This window comes from Mesoplodon densirostris, chromosome 1 (assembly GCF_025265405.1).
Source record: "Mesoplodon densirostris isolate mMesDen1 chromosome 1, mMesDen1 primary haplotype, whole genome shotgun sequence".
Lineage (NCBI taxonomy): Eukaryota > Metazoa > Chordata > Mammalia > Artiodactyla > Ziphiidae > Mesoplodon > Mesoplodon densirostris.
In genome coordinates, this window is record NC_082661.1 from 69,481,357 (window position 1) to 69,500,209 (window position 18,853).

General features: G+C 41.7%; 1 protein-coding gene across 1 annotated transcript in view; it reads right to left on the minus strand.

The window, feature by feature from the left end:
* The window catches only part of STX18 (syntaxin 18), a 120,485-nt gene extending 102,154 nt beyond the window's left edge, over positions 1-18,331 (minus strand). Inside the window, exon 1 of the mRNA XM_060104214.1 lies at positions 18,085-18,331. Coding sequence (XP_059960197.1) covers positions 18,085-18,252 — 168 coding nt within the window. The 5' untranslated portion in view covers positions 18,253-18,331. The remainder of the gene's footprint in view (positions 1-18,084) is intronic.
* Between the last annotated feature and the right edge of the window lie 522 nt (positions 18,332-18,853).

The window sequence follows — 18,853 nt, forward strand, 5'->3', positions numbered from 1 at the left end:
CAGTGTTTGTGTTCATAATAAATAAAAAAGTGACCCACCCAGTTATTTAAAAACGAACACACACGATGTCTGATTCAACGAGTGTTAGAGCTTCCATGACAAACTCACACCCTGAATACTGTTCTATTTTTTAATCTAGACTTTAATGGAGGAACAAACTGTACAATACTCCTTTAAATCAGATTTAAGCTTTGTGCCTGCTTATGTTATTGTGGGCATGTAGATCTAATCAGTGGTTCAAGACACATACTTGGGAAAATGCAAAAGGAAGAAGAAAAGACAGCAAGTTCATATTCCTGACCATAATGGAGAGGAATTGAAAATATTGCCAATTCCTACAGATGGATGAAAAAAGTAGCCTGATTAAAAGTAACATGCCAGAAACTGACCAAAATGTGGGGGAGCAACTGACAGAGCATTCCAGAACTTTAAGAATGATTCTGGGGAAGAAAATCTTAAAAAAAAAAAAAAAAAAAGAGAGAGAAGAGAAAGCTGTATGCTGTGAGGTTATTAAGAACAATTTTAAAATATATGAAGTATGGAAGAAACAAAGAAAAGTACATCAAAGTCAGAGGTAAAATTAATAGCCAGTAGAAAAAATAATCCAATAAATAATCCAGAAAATCTTCAGGAAGTCAGACACTTAAACTGTTACACTGGAATCACCAGAGTTTTCAGAAGAATAAATTATTTAAGTCCAAACAAACTAATTTTGGATTTCAGATTAACTGGCCAGTGGATATGTAAGCTGGGAGAGACAGACAGACACACAAATGCAGGGCACATGCATTTACTGGTTTCCATGTTTATTTATCGAACACTTTATAACATTTCCTATGTGCCAAGCACTTTCAAAGCGCTTTGCTCATTTAATCCTCCAAACTTAGGTACTACTTAATTCCCATCCTATAGATCAGGAAATGAAGTTAAGTAATTTGCCCACAAGTCACACACCAGTAGGTAGTAAAGCCCAGAGTCCATGCTCTTAATTAACCACCATGCCACCAACCTCCCAGGTGACACTGCCTTTATCAAGATGAGAAGAGGTCTATTATCTGGAGGGACCCAGATGCCTAACTCCTCCACAGCCTCCTTCTCCTTCTCCTCTACCAGCCTCTCAAATGTTGCCATTCCCCATTCCCAGGCCCTCTTTTCTTCTCATTTGAAATTCCCCTTGGGTAACCTCACTCCTTCCTCAAGGCTTCAACCTCCACCTATACTCCGATGTCTCCCTATCTATGTCTCTGGCTCAGAAACCTTTCCTGAGGTCTACTTCTGTATCTACCACGGCCTGATAAACATGAATCCCTTGGGTGGGTGTTCAACAGGCACCTCAAATAACCACAAAGATGAACTCATCTTGAACTGAACCAGACTCATCTAGTCACCCACAACTGAAACCTTGAATTCATCTAGAACAATTGATTTTCATCTCCTACATCTAACAAGTCCCAAATCCTGTCAATATATCTTAAATCTGTCCTCTGTCTCTATGGTCCCTGGCTCAGTTCACTGGATCTTCACTCAGACTTCATTACTGCAACAGTCAATGGATCCTCCTCCTCACTGCCAGTCCTTCTCACCTCCATTGAGTTTACCAATGGCCAGCAGAATGATCTTTCTAAAATCCATACCTGATCCTGCCAGTTCCCTGCTGAAAACGTTTTATGGTTCACCATGGCTTTGAGGATAATGACCTTCCTTCCCCAATCTAGGGAAATCCCTTCTACTCTTCAAGGCTTAGCTCTCCTGTGAAGCCCTCCCTGCTTCAAGCCCCTCCCACTGAGTTCTTCACTTCTACCTCTGTGTCCATATATACTTTGATAACAGCACTTATTACAACATGCTTTAACTATCTGCCTATTAGTCTGTCTTTTCACTAGACTATGAGTTTCTCCTGGTCAGGGATACTGCTCACTCATGTTTGTACACCCAATACCTAGTTGCATGCCTGGCATACTCTATCCAGAGTCTTCCATGAAGAATGAGTGAGTGAGTGACTGAGTGAAGGATTCATTTGCAGAGATACCCTCAGTCCAAAGCAATATCAATAATCTGTCTAAGGCAGAATGAAGAAGCACAATTTTGAGTGTAACGTACATCTATTGTTGGCCACCCACATCCATTGCCCTCCTCCTGGGAACAGCTCCCCAAATTTCCTTTGGAAATCATTCCCTATTCTCAGCCATGTGTGACACTGCTCTATTTGCAGAGCTGGGTCCCAAGCAGACCTCTGGAGACGGGTTTAAGGAGAGGCATTTGCCTCAGTTCCAAGATGCCGGTGGGTACTCCGAGGAAAGCACCTCTCTCTTCCTCTGGATGGGGTAGTATGGAAAGTAAGGTCTGCACGTGCTGCAGCTCTACAGCTACCACGAAGCAGAGCTTGGAGGTACCTTAAGGGAGATGCTAATACCACGAAGGCAGATCATAGGGAGTGAGAAAAAAGGCTTTTGGTGACACTGTTTTGTCCCCTGGGTCCAGCCGTGCTGGAGGTTAAAGTCCTATTACTAGACTTTTCAGTGACATAAATCAATAAATTCCCTTAATCATTTACGCTAATTTACATTGGGTTTCTGTAACTTGTAATTGTAAGACTCCTGATACAGCAAGTTAGTGTTCTGTGGGAAGAACATCAAGCTACTCATTTGAAGAAATGCACAGAAAAAGGAAACAAAACAAGGAGAGGGTGAGAGTAGACCACAAGTTAAATCCGACAGGCAACAGGTAAAAAAGGTTAACAGGATACTCCAAAACACAAATGAGAAGGAGATTCAAGATGCCTTCCTTTCCAGACAGCATTAATCAGGCCTTTATAGGGGTATTCTATGGTACATTTGTGAAAAGAATAAAGTTTTATAAAGAGCTAGAAAAAGAAATTTAAAAAATAACTAACACTTCTTTCTGAAAAGGCCTTTATGAGAAAAAGAAAGGGCTTTGGGATAATTTAATCTGGAGAAAGCAAGTCCTAGAGGCAATTTAACTTGTTGAAGGGTTATTTATAAGGAGGTGACTAAACAGCTGTTCTCCAATTTCACAGGGAAAAGAATAAGAGGAAATTGATTTATATTTCAGTATGAAGCTGAAGGCAGGCAAAAGGAAGAAGTGCTCGAGGGAGAACTGTTAATGGTGAAAAAAAGCTAAATGAGAAACTGGATTTTTATGGCTTTTAGAAGTTGGAAAATCACCCATGTTGATTCTTTTAGCTTTGGGTCAAACTAGTAAACAAATATTTGAGAATGCCTTCTGTTTATTTAGTCACAGACCATGTACTGAATCGCCACTATGGACCAGGCGCGGGGCTGGGCACTGGGAAGGGAAACATGAGTAAGACGTGGTGACTGTCCTGTCTAACGGCTGCAGCACTAGCTACCAAAGCCAGTGAGGGAAATATTTAAAAAACATCAAATCACTCTCACCCTTTCCTTTTCTATCTCCCATGCTCAAAGATAAATAATATAGTTTGGAAGACAACAGCACTTGGAAAGCTAAGCAACAATACAATCATTAAATAACAACATGTGAGTGCCTATCTCTTTGTTAGATGGGATACTGCTTGATTCATAAATCACTGAACAAAGCCAATCAGATCTTCAAAAAGTAATAATAATAACACCACCAAACAATAATGCAAAGGCTGTCATAAGCCACACACAGTTGCTGGCTTAATGAGTAATACAGACAGCAAATGCTTTGAATTCAGAAGAGATTAAACTTCCACCCTTTAAGGATGGGTAGAATTTGAGTAAGTGAAGGGGAGCAAGCTGTCCAGGCAAGAGAAATAGCAAGAGCCAAACAAGGAGACAAGAAAGCAGAGGAGGTTTGTGAAAAGAGCAGCTTGGTTAAAGCTGGTAGGATGATCCAGGGAAGTGTGGGATGTAATACTGGAAAAGTGGGTAGGGCTAGCTTTATAAAGACCATTGAAGACCAGCCAAATAACAGAATTCACTGTGTGAGGAATGGGCAGTGCTGAATATTTCTGAGCAAAGGAACATAAGGAAAGCAGCATTTTTGGCACAGTGGCTTGGCTCTGAGCAGGGGTGGGGGCGGGGAGTGCTCAGTGCTGTTTCATCAACTCAGGCTCAAGATGGTGAGGGATGAGCCCACATGGTAGCAGTGGGCCGGATGAGAGAGAGAGGAGCACAGGGCACAGATTAATTTCACAAATACGTGCTGAACTCTGTACTTCGTCTGTGCTGTGATGGGGAGTGGGACACAGTCCCTGTTCTCTTGGGCCTGAGAACTCACTGGACAGGGGAGGCCAGCAAAAGGGAAACTGAGACAAGTGCAGAAATGGTGGTCAGCGTGGCTGAGTGGCCGGTAGGCTCTGATTCCCAGAATTGTATTTACATGAGCTGAACAAAATCAAATAGTCAAAATATAAACAGAAAAACCAATCCTCCCAAAGTATCACCTGATGTGTATCATGGAAGATGCTGATTTTTACTGCCAGTTGAGTCATGGAAAAGTATAGAAGCAAATATGCCTGTACTGACTGAATTGTACCAAGCAATGAATACAAAAAAGACTTTATAAAAGAGAGAAGGTCTTTTTCAGGACTGAAATGTTTCCAGGTTTCATCCTTTGACATAACTGAGATATATTCACAGATTTCTCACTTACCTACAGATAAGTATCTAGAAGCCTTCAGAAAATTCATCACCTTTCCTTGATATCTCTCTTTTTTTCTTCCTTCCCTTAATTTAATTTTGATTTACCTTCCTCTTGTCACTGCTTGCTTGCAAATCACGGTCTCTATGTCTGGAGTCAATTAGGGCTATAAAGTACCTCACCACGCCTTCATCTGGGGACCCATTTATATATATTTTCTTATTTCAAGAGGTAGAGCTAAAAGCCCGTAACTCCAAAAGTTTCCAATCAACCATCACATTCTATTCTTTGGAAAAGTATGCTTCTCTCCGCAGTTACGAAGACAACATCAAACTATATTTTGCAAGAATATTTCCTCTCCACCTGTAAAAAGATGAATTGTGCTTTGGGAATTCATTTGCAAAAAATGGCTTGAGTGTGTGTAATACATGCTTAATAGCAATAACATTAAAAAAATCTTTCTACCATTTAAAATTAAATGTAATTTCCTTATTACTTTAATGGAATCCTTTGGAGTTGAAGTATTTAACTAGTCCCTTTCACATCAAGTATTCATTATATAATTCCCTTTTAATATTAGGTATATTAGGTATGTAAACCATCCACTGACAGAATAAAAACACACATTTTCACTGAAACAAAAACAGGAGAAAGACAAGGCAGCCTGACTCAGAATCTGATAATGGGTTACAGATTCCGTTCCAGTTCAGATTTATAGTCAAAATGCCACAAGACCATTTACCACCTCTAACCCTTCAGGTCATATTTGGAAGAAAAGTATGAACTTCCACATCACTAACAGAAAATCTGTTTGAGCCTAAAATTCTTGACATTTCCCTATTGTAAAGTTGAGGGAGAGACAGAGAGAAACATATCACCTTTAAAAGCCACCTTAAATAAAAAGGCAAAGATGAATTGTCCAAAGTGCTACCCACGGGGAGGAATTCCCTTTGTCACTATCTTTCAGGGTCACCCCTGAGTGGGGCTACAGTACAATCCTGTCTATTGATGGCTGGTACCAGCCTGTTGGCTAAAGCCATCCTAACCCATGGGATGCCTGACATACACAGGTAAAAACTTCTAGGGCTGGTGGGAAGACATGTAATCTAAGTAATAGATTGTGGATGCAAAGCCTTTACCCAGTTCCCAAACCAACTCCTGCCTCTTCCAGCCCTCCAGTCTCCTGCTGGAGCCTCAAACTGGCTGCACCCAATCAGAAGCCAGAGAACAAGGACACCCAGTCACGCACTCCATAAAGATCGGCCACCTGACGCAGGAGCAGAGTGGAAAGGATAGCGAGTAGATCTGTAGGGGCCAAGGGGTCATACCTGGCACACCCCATTACCTACTTTTCACACTCCTTCCAGTTAAACTGAGCTTTCCTCAGATTTTACCATCCTGTGCTTTCCCACTCCTAGAGCCTCTGCCATGTGTTCAGTCCTGCATCTCCTCTTTCCATTCCACATGTGGAAAATCTGGGAGGCCCACCTAAATGTCACCTCTTCCATGAAGCCTCCCCTCAACCTTACCCCGAAGTAATCTCTCTGCTATCTAAATTATCAAAGTTCCTCTTGTGAAAACTTCTATAATTATGACTATGTCTTATGAGTTTACTTATCACTACCTGACACAAGTATTTTTGAATCTGTTTACTTGTTTACTGTAAGTTTCCCATTAGAATATACTCTCCATGAAAGCAGAGATTTTGGTCTGTCTTACCTTTGCTCTATCCCCAGGGTCAAAAACAGTACATAGCATATAGCAGATGCTCAATAAATATTTGTTGAATGAATGAATGCCTTCTTCTAGATTGTTAGCATATTAATGACCAAAATGAAAGTCTCATTCATCTTTCCAGCCCAAAGAGCAATCTAAGTGCCTTCCTTATACTTATGGGCAGATACTCAAAAAATATAAGCTGATAATAAAGTAGTTGCCATTTAATGAGTATCTCTAATGTACCAGATACGATGCTGGCAGCTTTACATGAAATATCTCATTCAGTCCTCACAACAACCCTAAAGGGTAGTACGGCAGAGCTGTGCCTTCAGGATGAAGGCCCTCACTCCCCCAACATCCAGAAGAATTGCCTGCTGATGGCTCACAGCTGAGTCTCTCTCAGGCACTGTCCTCAGCAGAAGGAAGCTATGTCACCCAACTCGAAGGCCTTTCCCTGGTGAAGCCCTCTTCTGATGACTGACCAATGTTTTTAAAGGCCTGGCCCCTTGCCTCACCTGAGCAATTCTGAAAAATCATCTCAGCTCGAGTTCTCCATGGGACTGAACTGTTGAATGAACAAGTAAATAACAAACTAGTGTCCCAATGACAGAAAAGGGAATTATACTTTTTCATATGGATATAATGTATAAATTGGGTCTCCTTCCTTCTCAATGATTTTACTAAAACTACAACCCTTGTTCCATTTTCCCAAAAACATACCTCAACACTACCTCTAAAAAATACACAGTTACTAGTAATTGTTGACTAAAAAAAGAGTTTGATTTGGAGGCAGCTGTATTTCCCCAAAAGCTAGTCAGGCATTTTCAAATACCTGTGATTTATGTAGCAAAATATGCTCCTAAAGACAGTAGATAATATGACAACATGCCAAGGAGAAAATCACCAGAGATCTGACCTGTGCCATACAAAGTGAAGTCCAGATCCAAAGTCCCAGGACAGCACTCAGCATGCACATACCCCTGCATCCACAGAAGCTGGAGAGGTGGCAGGTGATCCCAGGAATACGGCACAAGCTCATCAATGTTACATCATCTTGGGCAGGGCACCTTAGTTTCTTCATGAGTAAAGGAACCTAACTTGCAAGGATAGTCAACCAAATTACAAAGCTTTTAGCAGAGTGCCAGGTAGAGTAGGTGCTCTACGAGTGGTAGCTATTATTATCGTTTATTATTTTTTAGAATGACAACCAGAAAGCTAAGACATCAATGAAACATTTGTGGATGATTTTCTTGTACAGGTTAAGAAAGTCTGAATTGAAAATCCAGCTGAGTTACAGGAAAATTACTCCCTTTACAAAAGATTTACCACAGACTTCCTTTAAAGAGGGGCCCCCTCCATTGTACATTTAATATATAATTAGATACTGCTTATTCATGACATTTTTCCAATCAAAAGATATTAATTCTTTTCCATTCCTCCCACAGCAAATAAAAACTCATCTGCCTAGAGTTTTACTTATTCTGTTTTGCTTCTCATTTCAAGAGTAATATGTGTTCATTAGAGAAATTCAGGAAGATAGAAGCAGAAAAATAAATCACCCATAGTCTCATCAGCCAGAAATAGCCATTGTTAGCATTTTACATACACTAAAATGTAGGCCAGAACCCACTGGCCTAGTCAGCCAGTTTCCTTCTAATCATTATGTCCATGCCTAGAGTTTTTTGATTTTGTATATACAGTTTTAACTGTATCTGGTTTTGGTAGTATTTTTATTTATTTATTTACTTACTTACTTACTTATTGATTGATTGATTGATTGGATTGCGGTACGCGGGTCTCTCACCGCTTTGGCCTCTCCCGCTGCAGAGCACGGGCTCCGGATGCGCAGGCCCAGCGGCCATGGCCCACGGGCCCAGCCGCATGTGGGATCCTCCCGGACTGGGGCACGAAGCCACATCCCCTGCATCGGCAGGCGGACTCCCAACCACTGAGCCACCAGGGAAGCCCGGTAGTATTTTTTAATATGAGCAATTCTTCTCATGTCATGACAAACTCTTCAGTATGCCATATTTACCTAATAATTTCTTGTACTTGGGAATAATGCTATAGTGTCTCTATGTAAAGTACTTGTGATAGCTGCTATCATCAAAATCAACACCATTAAGATTACTGCTGCTAATTTTTAAACTCAGAAAGACCTCCCACTTCCAGAAGATAGGTCAATATTTCACATACATTTTCATTTTCTTCAGTTTTGCTTTTACAATTAAATCTTTAGTCCATGTAAAAATTTACTTTAATGTGTGTACAGTAAAAGACAAGGACCTAAAAAAAAAAAAAAAGCCTTTTTTTCCAAAGTGCTAACCAATTATCCCCAAATCACTGAATAAACCTTCTTTTTCTTACTGATTTACAATACCTCCCTAAACAAGAGTTACACACACATACACACCTGGCCTAACAGACTTCACTGATTGATCCATATATGCATATATTATTTTTTGGCTTTAAAATGTTTTAATATTTGGTAAGGCTAGTACACCCACCCCAACACACACACCCTTCCACTTTTCTTCAAAAATTAATTAGCTATTTTCACTCATCTTCTTTTCTAGATAAATTTCAGAACTACTTTCTGCCGGAATTTGGAATAAAGCTGCACTAAATCTACAAATTAATTTAGGAATAACTGATGTCTTTCTAACACTTCTTCCCTTCCACATACACAATATGTATTTCTATTTATTCAAGTTTTCTATATCTCTCTACAAAACTGGGAAGTCTTCTTCAAATGAGGCATTTACATTTCTTATTAAGGTTATTTCTAGAAATGTTTTTTGATACTACTGTAATGATTTCATTAGATTTTAAGTGGTCATTAATTAGATTTGGATGGCCACTGATTTTTGTACTCTTATTTTGTACAAAAGCTCAGGAGGCTTTCTATAATCTGCAGACCATAAAGTACCTCCCAAGTTTGTTTCACGCCACTGACAAAGAAGAACCCACTGGCCGAGTCAGCCAGTTTCCTTACTGTCACTGAAATACATCCTGCTCAGGCTCGCCACCTACCCAATTTTACTTCCTCTTCAAGGCTCTGCTCCCACGTAAAAGTTTTCCTGACTAGCCTGCTCCCAATTATCACCTACCCCTTTCTATTCTCCTGCAGCACCGAAATAAGTTCTCGTACATTTAACACTTTCCCCAAAGTTAGGAATAATTTTCTTTTTATCAAATTAGGGCATCCAATTTTTTATATTTGCGAAAAGATTCAACAGAAAGCAAGTAAAGTGAATTTATATACATTTTGCCTTTTATCTTAAGAGATTATAAATCTGAAACAAATTTGGTAAAAAATGTACTGTTTGTTTAAAATAGTGATAAACTGAAAGCAGCCTAAATATCTTTCAACAGAGGTTCAGGTGAATAAGTTATGTAATATATGTATTTTTTAGGTAAGAGATTTTTATTCTGTAATATTATTTTTAATGGTTATGCAGCCAAATAAATTGATGACAAGAATACGTATTGATATAGAAAAATGTTCACAATATGTTATTAAGTGAAAAAGCCAAGACAAGACAAAAAAAAAAGAGGGGCTAGAAAACAGCATTGTAGAAAAATTGTTTTTAATAGGAAAAATGTCTGAAAAAATATATACAAAAATTAAAACAGTGGCTATTTCTGGCCAGTAGTCCTATATGTGAACTTCACTTTCTTTTTTATTCTGTTTAATGAGCAATTACTGTTTTTATAATCAGATTTTAAAATTAGTCAACTTCAAAAACATGCCCCACTGATAACAGCCTATTATAAGAGTACATAATCACTATTAAATCAAATATACTTGTGGAAACATACCGAACAACAACTTTGAAAAACAAAATCATTTTTTTTTATCTAGGTGAAAAATTCTGAGTACATAGGAACTCGGGGGAAGTATCATAAGGCGCTGGGGCAGTTACTACTGCAAAAAGCATTTTAAAATATATTCTGAGACTTTCAGAAAAAAGAGTACTGAATCAAGGAACCACCCTGTTGAAAAGGTCCTTAACGATTATCTAGTCAAAGCTCCTCATTAAACAAGAAAAATGAAAAAAAAAAAAAGCAAACGAAAAACAAAAACAGAGGTTAGGTGAGTTCTCCAAGATCATACAGTTTATTATTGGCATAGTCCAAAAGTATTTATAATTCAAAACTTATGCTTTTTAATTCCTTTCTCAATTTCTCCCAGTCAAGATATGCTGCGGTCTGTCATTTCTACTTAGACTATAAAAGACAAATGTTGATTTTACTACGGTTTTCTTATCATCTGTCCAAAAAGTGAACAGGAATGTATACGATATTGTAAAATGAAAAGACTCACTTCTCTTGATTAAATATAGCTTCTGAGCTCCATAAGAAATTTTGACAAATAGGCATTATGTTAGACTCTAACAAGTAGGAGAAGGCAAATTCTAGTATTTACAGACTTTGAGAACCTGAAAGTCAGGAAGAAAAAAGTACTACCGAGTTTAAAATTACAACTGTGCTGCAAACTTTTCATATGTGAGTTATATCATATATGAGTTCATTCAACACATCATACTTTTCACTTCTCTGGTTTATTCACTTTCTCTTAGAGGGTTAGGAAGGGGCCTCTTTTTAAGTCAATTTTAAACTTAATATGTTTTAAGCACAACAAGTTTTTCATAACACAAGCCATAATTAACCATTGTAAACGTCACTGATACTTTGCCCACCAGAGGGAGCCCATATAGATTTTCACATAACAAGAAACCTCAAACATCAAGTCTGTATGAATTCTAGAATCATATTATTCATAATATAATCAATATTGTAAAATCACTTGATAATATTATATTTCTATCCCCCAAAATAGAGAAAAATTAATTGAGATCAGGTATGTAAAGCCCTCAACAGAGTTCCTGACCTATAGCAGAAGCTCAAAAATAACTGACTTTCCAAAATTTAGATCCTCCTGAGTATTAGTTATGGCACTGAAAGAAAATAATCTGGTATTCTAACTTGTACACGAGTTGGTGTGAGCTCAGTTGATATCGCCCTGATAGATGGTTCTATTCCTGGTATGTTGACAAACCTGGTTCTCAAGCCTGCAAGATAGTGTCAGACGATGGACAGGAAGAGTTCATTAAAAATGTCATCCTGAGAGGACCTGTTTTGGCAGCCCTATCCTTAGTAGGTGATACACTGAACTATTGGCTACCTGCCAACTAGAAACTGAGAAAAGAGGGAACTCTTTGACCCATTCCAGATTTTTCTTGGAATGAAGGAGAAAGTCAATTGACTATCCCTGAGAACCATGCTTCTACAGTATGTGATACAATCATTACCACCAAGATGACTTTCTTTCAAGAATAAAGAATGCACAATTGAGAATAAAAGTCTGTATAAGAACCTGGTGTCTAAATGGCCCTACTGAGTATCCCCATCTGCAGTCTGGTGTGGATGACTTGCCTTGTAGCTCTCATCATAATAAGGCCCAGCCCAGTGTTCGCTGGATTTGTGAGGTGGTTGGCTGGGTATATGAACTACGTGTCTATTTTAAAGACTCAATCATCTCCAAGATCTAAATATGACAAACCTAGAGGACCCCACTGGGTTCCAGCTATGCTCTCCAATCCAGATTTACCAAGAAGCGCTGCCATTGGGGAGTTACCCACCACTTGCTGTCTTAATAAAAGTCTAATGTCTGTTGGGCCCCGTGAATCTATTCTCCACTGTTTAGAACTGAGAAAGGGAAGGCATGATTAATTGGCATCCTACTCAAACTTTGAAGAAAATGTTATTGTGATATCTATCACCATGAAACTTGCCAACTAGAAAGCTGGGAATTATTCTACCTCTCCCTCTTTCTAACCCCACCAATGGCTACATTTTTTAAAAATCCACCTCCTAAATATCTACTTCATCCATCCACTCCTCTGTCACTAGCTCATCAGCTCTCACCTGGATTACTGCAATAGCCTCCCAATTAGCTCCTCTATGTCAGTCGTGTTACACTCCAAACCCATCTGCAATATTGATTATTTTAAAAGACAAATATGAACTTTTCAGGCCTCTGCTCACATAGCTTAGAGCATAAAGTCCAAACTCCTCAGCACTACTGACAATGCTCTCACCCAAGGTCTGGTCAACTTCTCCTCTAAAGAGCCAAACAGGAAATACTTCAGACTTCGCCAGCCTTTGCCAGTTACAACTCTACCACTATAGCACAAAAGCATCCATAGCCTACATGGAAACAAATGACCGTGGTCGCATTCCACTGAAACCTCATTTACAAAAATTGGCAGCGGCTGGATTTGGCCTATGGGCCAAAGTTGGCTGACCCCTGCTCTAACCTAATCCAGCACAGCCTCATCTCCCGCCTCTTTGCCCCTCACCCAGGCCTCCTCCAGAAAAGGGCTCCAATCACTCCAGCCTTGCCTCTGCTCCCCGCCAGTCAACCTGCTGTTGTACACCGGTGCCTTTGCTAATTCTTCTCCCTCTGCCAGGAATGCGATTTAACTCCCTTCCTTTGTCTGGTTCTCATCCTTCAAGGTCCAGTTTGATTTTCTACTGATTCTCCCTCATGGAGCTTTAGCTATCCTTTATTTCTGTTTTCAAAGAGCCGGGACATTTGTCTCATAGTTTTTTGTGTCCTCACAATGACTGACACCTATCAAGAGTCCAATGCTTACAGGACGTGGAATAAATCAATTAGTACTGAATAAATATAATTTCAAAAGCTACAGTCTTCATAAATCTGGAAAATTTCAGGAGTGCAGTCCATACAAAGGGCTCACTATTTATATCATGGAAAGTCACTAGCACTGAGTTCTGCTTACAGTACACACTCGGTTATTATGATCCATAAAAATACAGCACCATGAAGTTAAAAGAAGACTTGGAGAACATTAATGGCCTGAGAAACTGTGTCTCTCTGAGCCCTATGGCTGGTTCCAAAGGGGCTTCTCAAGGAGAAGGGGGAATGGCGGTAGAGGGGCAAGCTGGCTAATGAAACTCTCTCTTCCCAGCCCCCTCATCCCAGCCTTAGCAAAAGCTGCTCCTTATTTCATTTGCAAAAAGAACTCTCCATTAAATTTTTTTTTTAATCTATATGATTCAACAGACCCATGCTCTGTTTGAATCCTACATCCTAAACCTACACTGTTTCCTGATCTATTCCTGTCTGTGTGGGCCTGTCTCCAGCTTCTCACTGACCCTTGGCCCCTGTTGCCTGATACTGCTTCTTTGAACCACGCTCCCTCAACTGAAACCCAGTTTAAGTAGAATTATACTCAATCCTTGGATAAAGTCTATTTCCAGCTACTATGGATAATAATCCAGGTGGTCCCAGCTTAACCTTTGGCTCCAAACATTGGCACACAAGTTCAACACTACAACTCAGAAGAAAATCGAGGAGGACCTGGGGAATCAATGCTAAGCATTACGGTTGTCACTTCTACCTGAGTTGTTGTATTATTTATGGGTCTGCTTCTCCACTTGACTATAAACTCCTAAATCTTACTAATAAAATAAAAGCTACTATTTATTCAAGGTTTATTCCAGATACTGGATTAAGTGTACATATATACTGTATAATATTAAGGAATCATGTTAGGATCACACATTTCTAGAATTGGAAGGAGGCTTGGACAGAGATCAACCAGCTCCAAAATTAGAAGCAAAGTGACACAGTAGATAACACTCATTCTTTAATTCAAGAAACGTTTACTGAGAACCTATCCTGCATTCTAGAACCTAAACAGTCTTTGTTTTCATGAAGTATATAGTCTAGTGGATAAACAACAAGTCAATGGATACATGATATGTTAGATAATGACAGGAATAAAGCGGAGTAAAGAACAGAAAAAGGATGCTACTTTATACAGGGCAGTGGAGGAAGGGCTCACTGAAACAACAATGAGCAGAGGCCTAAAGATCAAACCACATGGAATCTGGGAGAAAAGTGTTCCAGGTCGAGGTAACAACAAGCGCAAAGGTCCTGAGGTAGGAATGTGCCTGGTGCATGTGAGGAAAGTAAGGAGGCTAGGGCAGCTGGAGTAGAGTAAGAGGAAGGTGAGAGGAGGGGAGCTCAAGGAAGGCAGCAGGGACCAGACCATCTGGCTTTGGGTTGCTGTAAGAAGTCTGAATTTAAGCCAGGAACTAAAGATAATTAACTCATTAAAAAAAAAAAAGTAAATGACACTTGGCTTTCATAAAAGCAATGTATAATAAACAAAGAAAAATTCATCTGCATGCCTAATCTGAAAATAGAATTCCCAACAACACAGAGTCGCTGTTTATCTTATAAACGAGACATCTTTGTTTTACAAGAAATCGCTACAGTTATAGTCTAAGCTGTCGGTTTTACCAATGTGGACACTGAGGTGCAGAAAGATTAGGTGGTCTGTCCACTTCATGGCTGAACTTGGTCTAGAGCACAGGTTCCCTGATGTTCTGTTCACTGGCTCCTGTTGCCCCTGCATACTCAGTTTGGCTACTTAGAGGGGTCTTGGTTTACTGTGTATTGCTTCTCCTGGACTCTGTAACCTTTATAAATTAGTAAGAAAATGAAAGAGCTGCCCCTATGAGGCACCTCCAGACACATTCCCACACCAAAGCCTGTCATACAAACTCCCACAATTCTAGTTTTTTATTCCTCACAGAGTTGAAGACCACCAGGCAGGTAAAGTGAAGACAAGTCAGGCACTGTGCTAGGGAATAGAAGGAACATTTTTGTCGGTTTTGCCTGCCCAGCATCCCTTACTCCCTAGTGTCAGACACAGCACTCCCTTTTCCAAGGTTCTGGTGGGGCAGCAATCACAGCACCCAACCCACCTATTGGAGTGGACATCTGACCTGGCCATGTGAAGAACCTTATCCCTCTGAGGCCATAACGAAGGCTCAGGACCCAAGCAGAACCAACTAGAGTCCTTTCCTGGGGTTTTATGGATAAGACCTAGAGAAAGAAGCTCCTTCCTGTTTCCCAGTTATACAAGCCAACACATTCCTATTTTGCTCAGGTTAGTTTAAATTAGGTTACCCTTCCTAGCAATCAAAAGAATTCACACTCATGCAAGCACTTGCACACCTTTTCTCATTTCATCTGCATAACCACCTTATAAGGTTGCTATTATTCACTCTATTTTAGGAGTGAGGAAACTGAGGTTAAGTAACTTGCCCAAGTTCATGCAGTAAGTAAAAGGCATTCAAATTCAGGTCTTTATGCTCCAAATCTTATTCAGTATGCAATTATGAATTCAGTATTAACTCAGGAAGAAGAAACTCAGCTGAAGAATTTTGGGTTTAAAATTATAGTGGAAATGTATGTATGGGGCAGGGTGGGAAATAAGCAACATTAAACTGGAGTCAAAGGACCTGGCTTCTTCCTCTGGCTCTGTCCTTTGACCTCATCTATTATGACTCTGGGCAAGACATTTCACTTACCTGAGTGTTAGTTTTCCCACCTATAAAATGAAAAGACTGAACAACATGAACTTAAGATCCTTTTAAGTACTAAAAGAAAAAAGTCCATGGTTCTGCTTCAGGCATACAGACTCTATTTTTACTATATGTTATGTAGGATAGCAGCAAATTTCAACTTGAATGTCAGGTCCAACAATAGGTAATGGTTGCCTGGGGCACAAAGTTGCAAAGGATTCTGAGCAACACAGATGTACTGGGAAATTAACAATGGCTTCCATGGCCCCAGGGAGGGAGGAAGAGGAATAGCTGCATGCTTGCCACACATACGCCATCGCTGATAGCTTCACCCTGACAGAGGAGTGTCACTGCCTCCAGTACCGGTGCTATTGGTACCTACACTGGACTTTCAGATTTGCCTCATGAACTTACTTGGCTCCCCTTTGCAAGGAAAGAATGAAAGTACAAGAAAGCAAAGCGGTGTAGGGAATAAAGTTTTGTGCCACTGATGAAAATACATCTAAATGGCCTACACAGGGTTAGGGTAGGAGGGTGAAGGGGAACAATAATAATCATTATGGCTGTTTACGATATATACAAAGTCTCATAAGATCCTAATAATCAGCTTACCAGTCAAGTAGGGTATTATCATGCCCATTTTATAGAAAAGGGAAATGAGACTCGGGTAACAGGACTTACCCAAGTCACCCACATCTAAGAAGCAGAACCCAGGTTGAAATCTAAGTCTTCTAAATCCAAGACCCAGTTTCTACTCCCAAGGTCCCCATTAATCCCACAGCCCAAATGAGTTAACTAATCAAGCTCCCATTGCAAACTGGCATAGTTATCACTGTTAGGAGTTGTTCAGCTATGAAAAGTTCCTCCCCCCCGCCCCAAATCTGAAATGCCATTACTAATTTGTTTGTAATTTAACGGGTAGACACGCATTGAGTATAAATAAACTGAGCATAAAGTTACCCATCTCCACACCTTTGTGCATACTCTTCTCTTAACCTGAGATGCCCTTCTCCACCCTATCTGCACTGGAACCAACTACTCTTCTTTCAAGATGTGTTTCAGGCATCATCGCCCCTGTAAAGCCTTTCTTGGCCCTGACGCATAATTGAACACCCTCTCCTTTGTGTCCCACACAACATTTTCAAGGCGTTGTGGCACTTCTTTTGGTAATATGTCTGTCTCCCCCACCATTCCTTTTAAATCGCGTTATTCTAACACAATGCCGGTCAGAAGGTAGGCGCTTAATGTATGCTTATTGATGGACTAAATATATTCATCTGGACCAGTTTCCCTTCCGAGGCTTGAATATCCTCTGCAAACTGCCACTCACTAATTCATGCATACATATATTAAAAAATAACTGAGTGTCTAAAAAGTACCAGGCACTGCACTGTGTATCAAGCAGAAGTGGATTTACCATGACGTTTGAGCATCAGGGCCCCTCCCTTGCACCCCTCCAAAGCTCTGAACCTTTTTATTTGTGACTTTGTATTTTTATTTCTTAAAGAGGACAGACAGAACTGTATAAGCTTCAAGCTCCACAAAAACTAGATCCACCCTGGTGCCAAGGATCCAAAAGTGAACCTGGCAAACTTTATCTCTCCCCTTACAGAGTTTCCTGTGTAGTGGGGAAGGAGACAACCATTTGTTCATTCATTGATCCAACAAACATTTACTAAGCAATGCTATGAGTCAAGCTTCGGGGATTCTGAAGTGAAGCCAACACTGTTACTGCCTTGAAGGAGTAGGTCCCTGCTCTCCCGAACGAAAGCCTGCTGTGTTCAAGGGCAGAAAGTAGTTTAGATGGCTGTAATAGAGAGTGGTTGTGAAAGATTATCCTAAACCAGTCTCAAGACAGACCGGTCCCTGGCATGAACCCTGACCTAATTCAGGAGGCAAGGAGAAGGGACAGGTCGGCAGAATGCGATCTTGGATCTCAGTGCGGGGCGGGGGAGGGGAGGGGGCTGAAACAAGTAAACAGAAGAGATAAATACACTGTGACTGTAGTCAGTGCTGCGACAGGAAAGCAAAGGACGGTGGGGGAAGCTTCGCCTGCGTTCAGGTCTGCAGTGACGGCAAGCTCATTACCTCACAAAGCAGCCCATGTACGTTGCAGACATAGTTCCGAGCTCCCCAACATGCGTCCCCATTCCTCGACCTAAGGCTGTTCCTTTCCAAAGACAGCCGTCGGCTCTCTGGGACCAACTCTCCTGCCCCCCCTTGACACCACCTTCTCCAGGCGCTTCCCTCACCCACTGCTTACGGGACAGAGTCCGGTTTGGGGTCTGGGGTCCCTGACGCGGGTCCGCCCCCCTCACCAGCCCGCCGTTTCCATAGCAACCAGCTCACCACTTCGCGCGCCCGGCTGGAGAAGTCGCCCTTAGGCCGGGGGCTCCGGCGGAACAGCTCGTCGCGGCTGCCCTCGACCCCGCCGCCCACCGCCACTCCCAGGGCTTTGTTGCGCGTCTTCACGGTCTTGACGCTGGCCCGGAACAGCAGTGTGATGTCCACCGCCATGGCGACCCACACCCACGGCCCCCACCAGGCCCGCCCACGTCAGCAGCCGGCGACCGCGGCGCGACCTGGGCAGCTGGAGGACCGTTCCGTTTCCGCACGCCTCCGCCCACCAACGACGACACGAGAAGAAAGGTTCCGGCCCGCCCGGGGCTACCGCGGCGAGAGGAGAAAGGTTCCGGCCTCCGCCGGCGCGCGTGCCCATTCCCTCGGCGACCCGGACCCAGCGACGCTCACCCCCGCGCCCGTTTCTCCTCCCGGCAAACTTTGGCGGGCTTGGCCGCGCGGGGAGGTCCCGGAGTCCCGAGCCCTCGCGAGCTCGCTTAGGGCGTGTAGACCCCGGGACCGAGGGGATCGGGAAGCCGGAAGGCTGGCTCCATTCTCTTGGCTCCCTGTTGCGCGGGTTGCGAGGGGACAGGAAGCGACCCAGCCTGACTCAGACCTCATGAACCCACCTTGTGCGGGACCGAAGCACGTGGGCGGTTACCACCTGGGTGCAGTAAGTGCTAGGGCAGAGCAGGTGTGCACGGCACAGAGCTAGAGGCCAGAGGCCTTTCTTTTCCAACCGTCACCCACCTGATCTGTAGAATGAGGCCAGCACCTT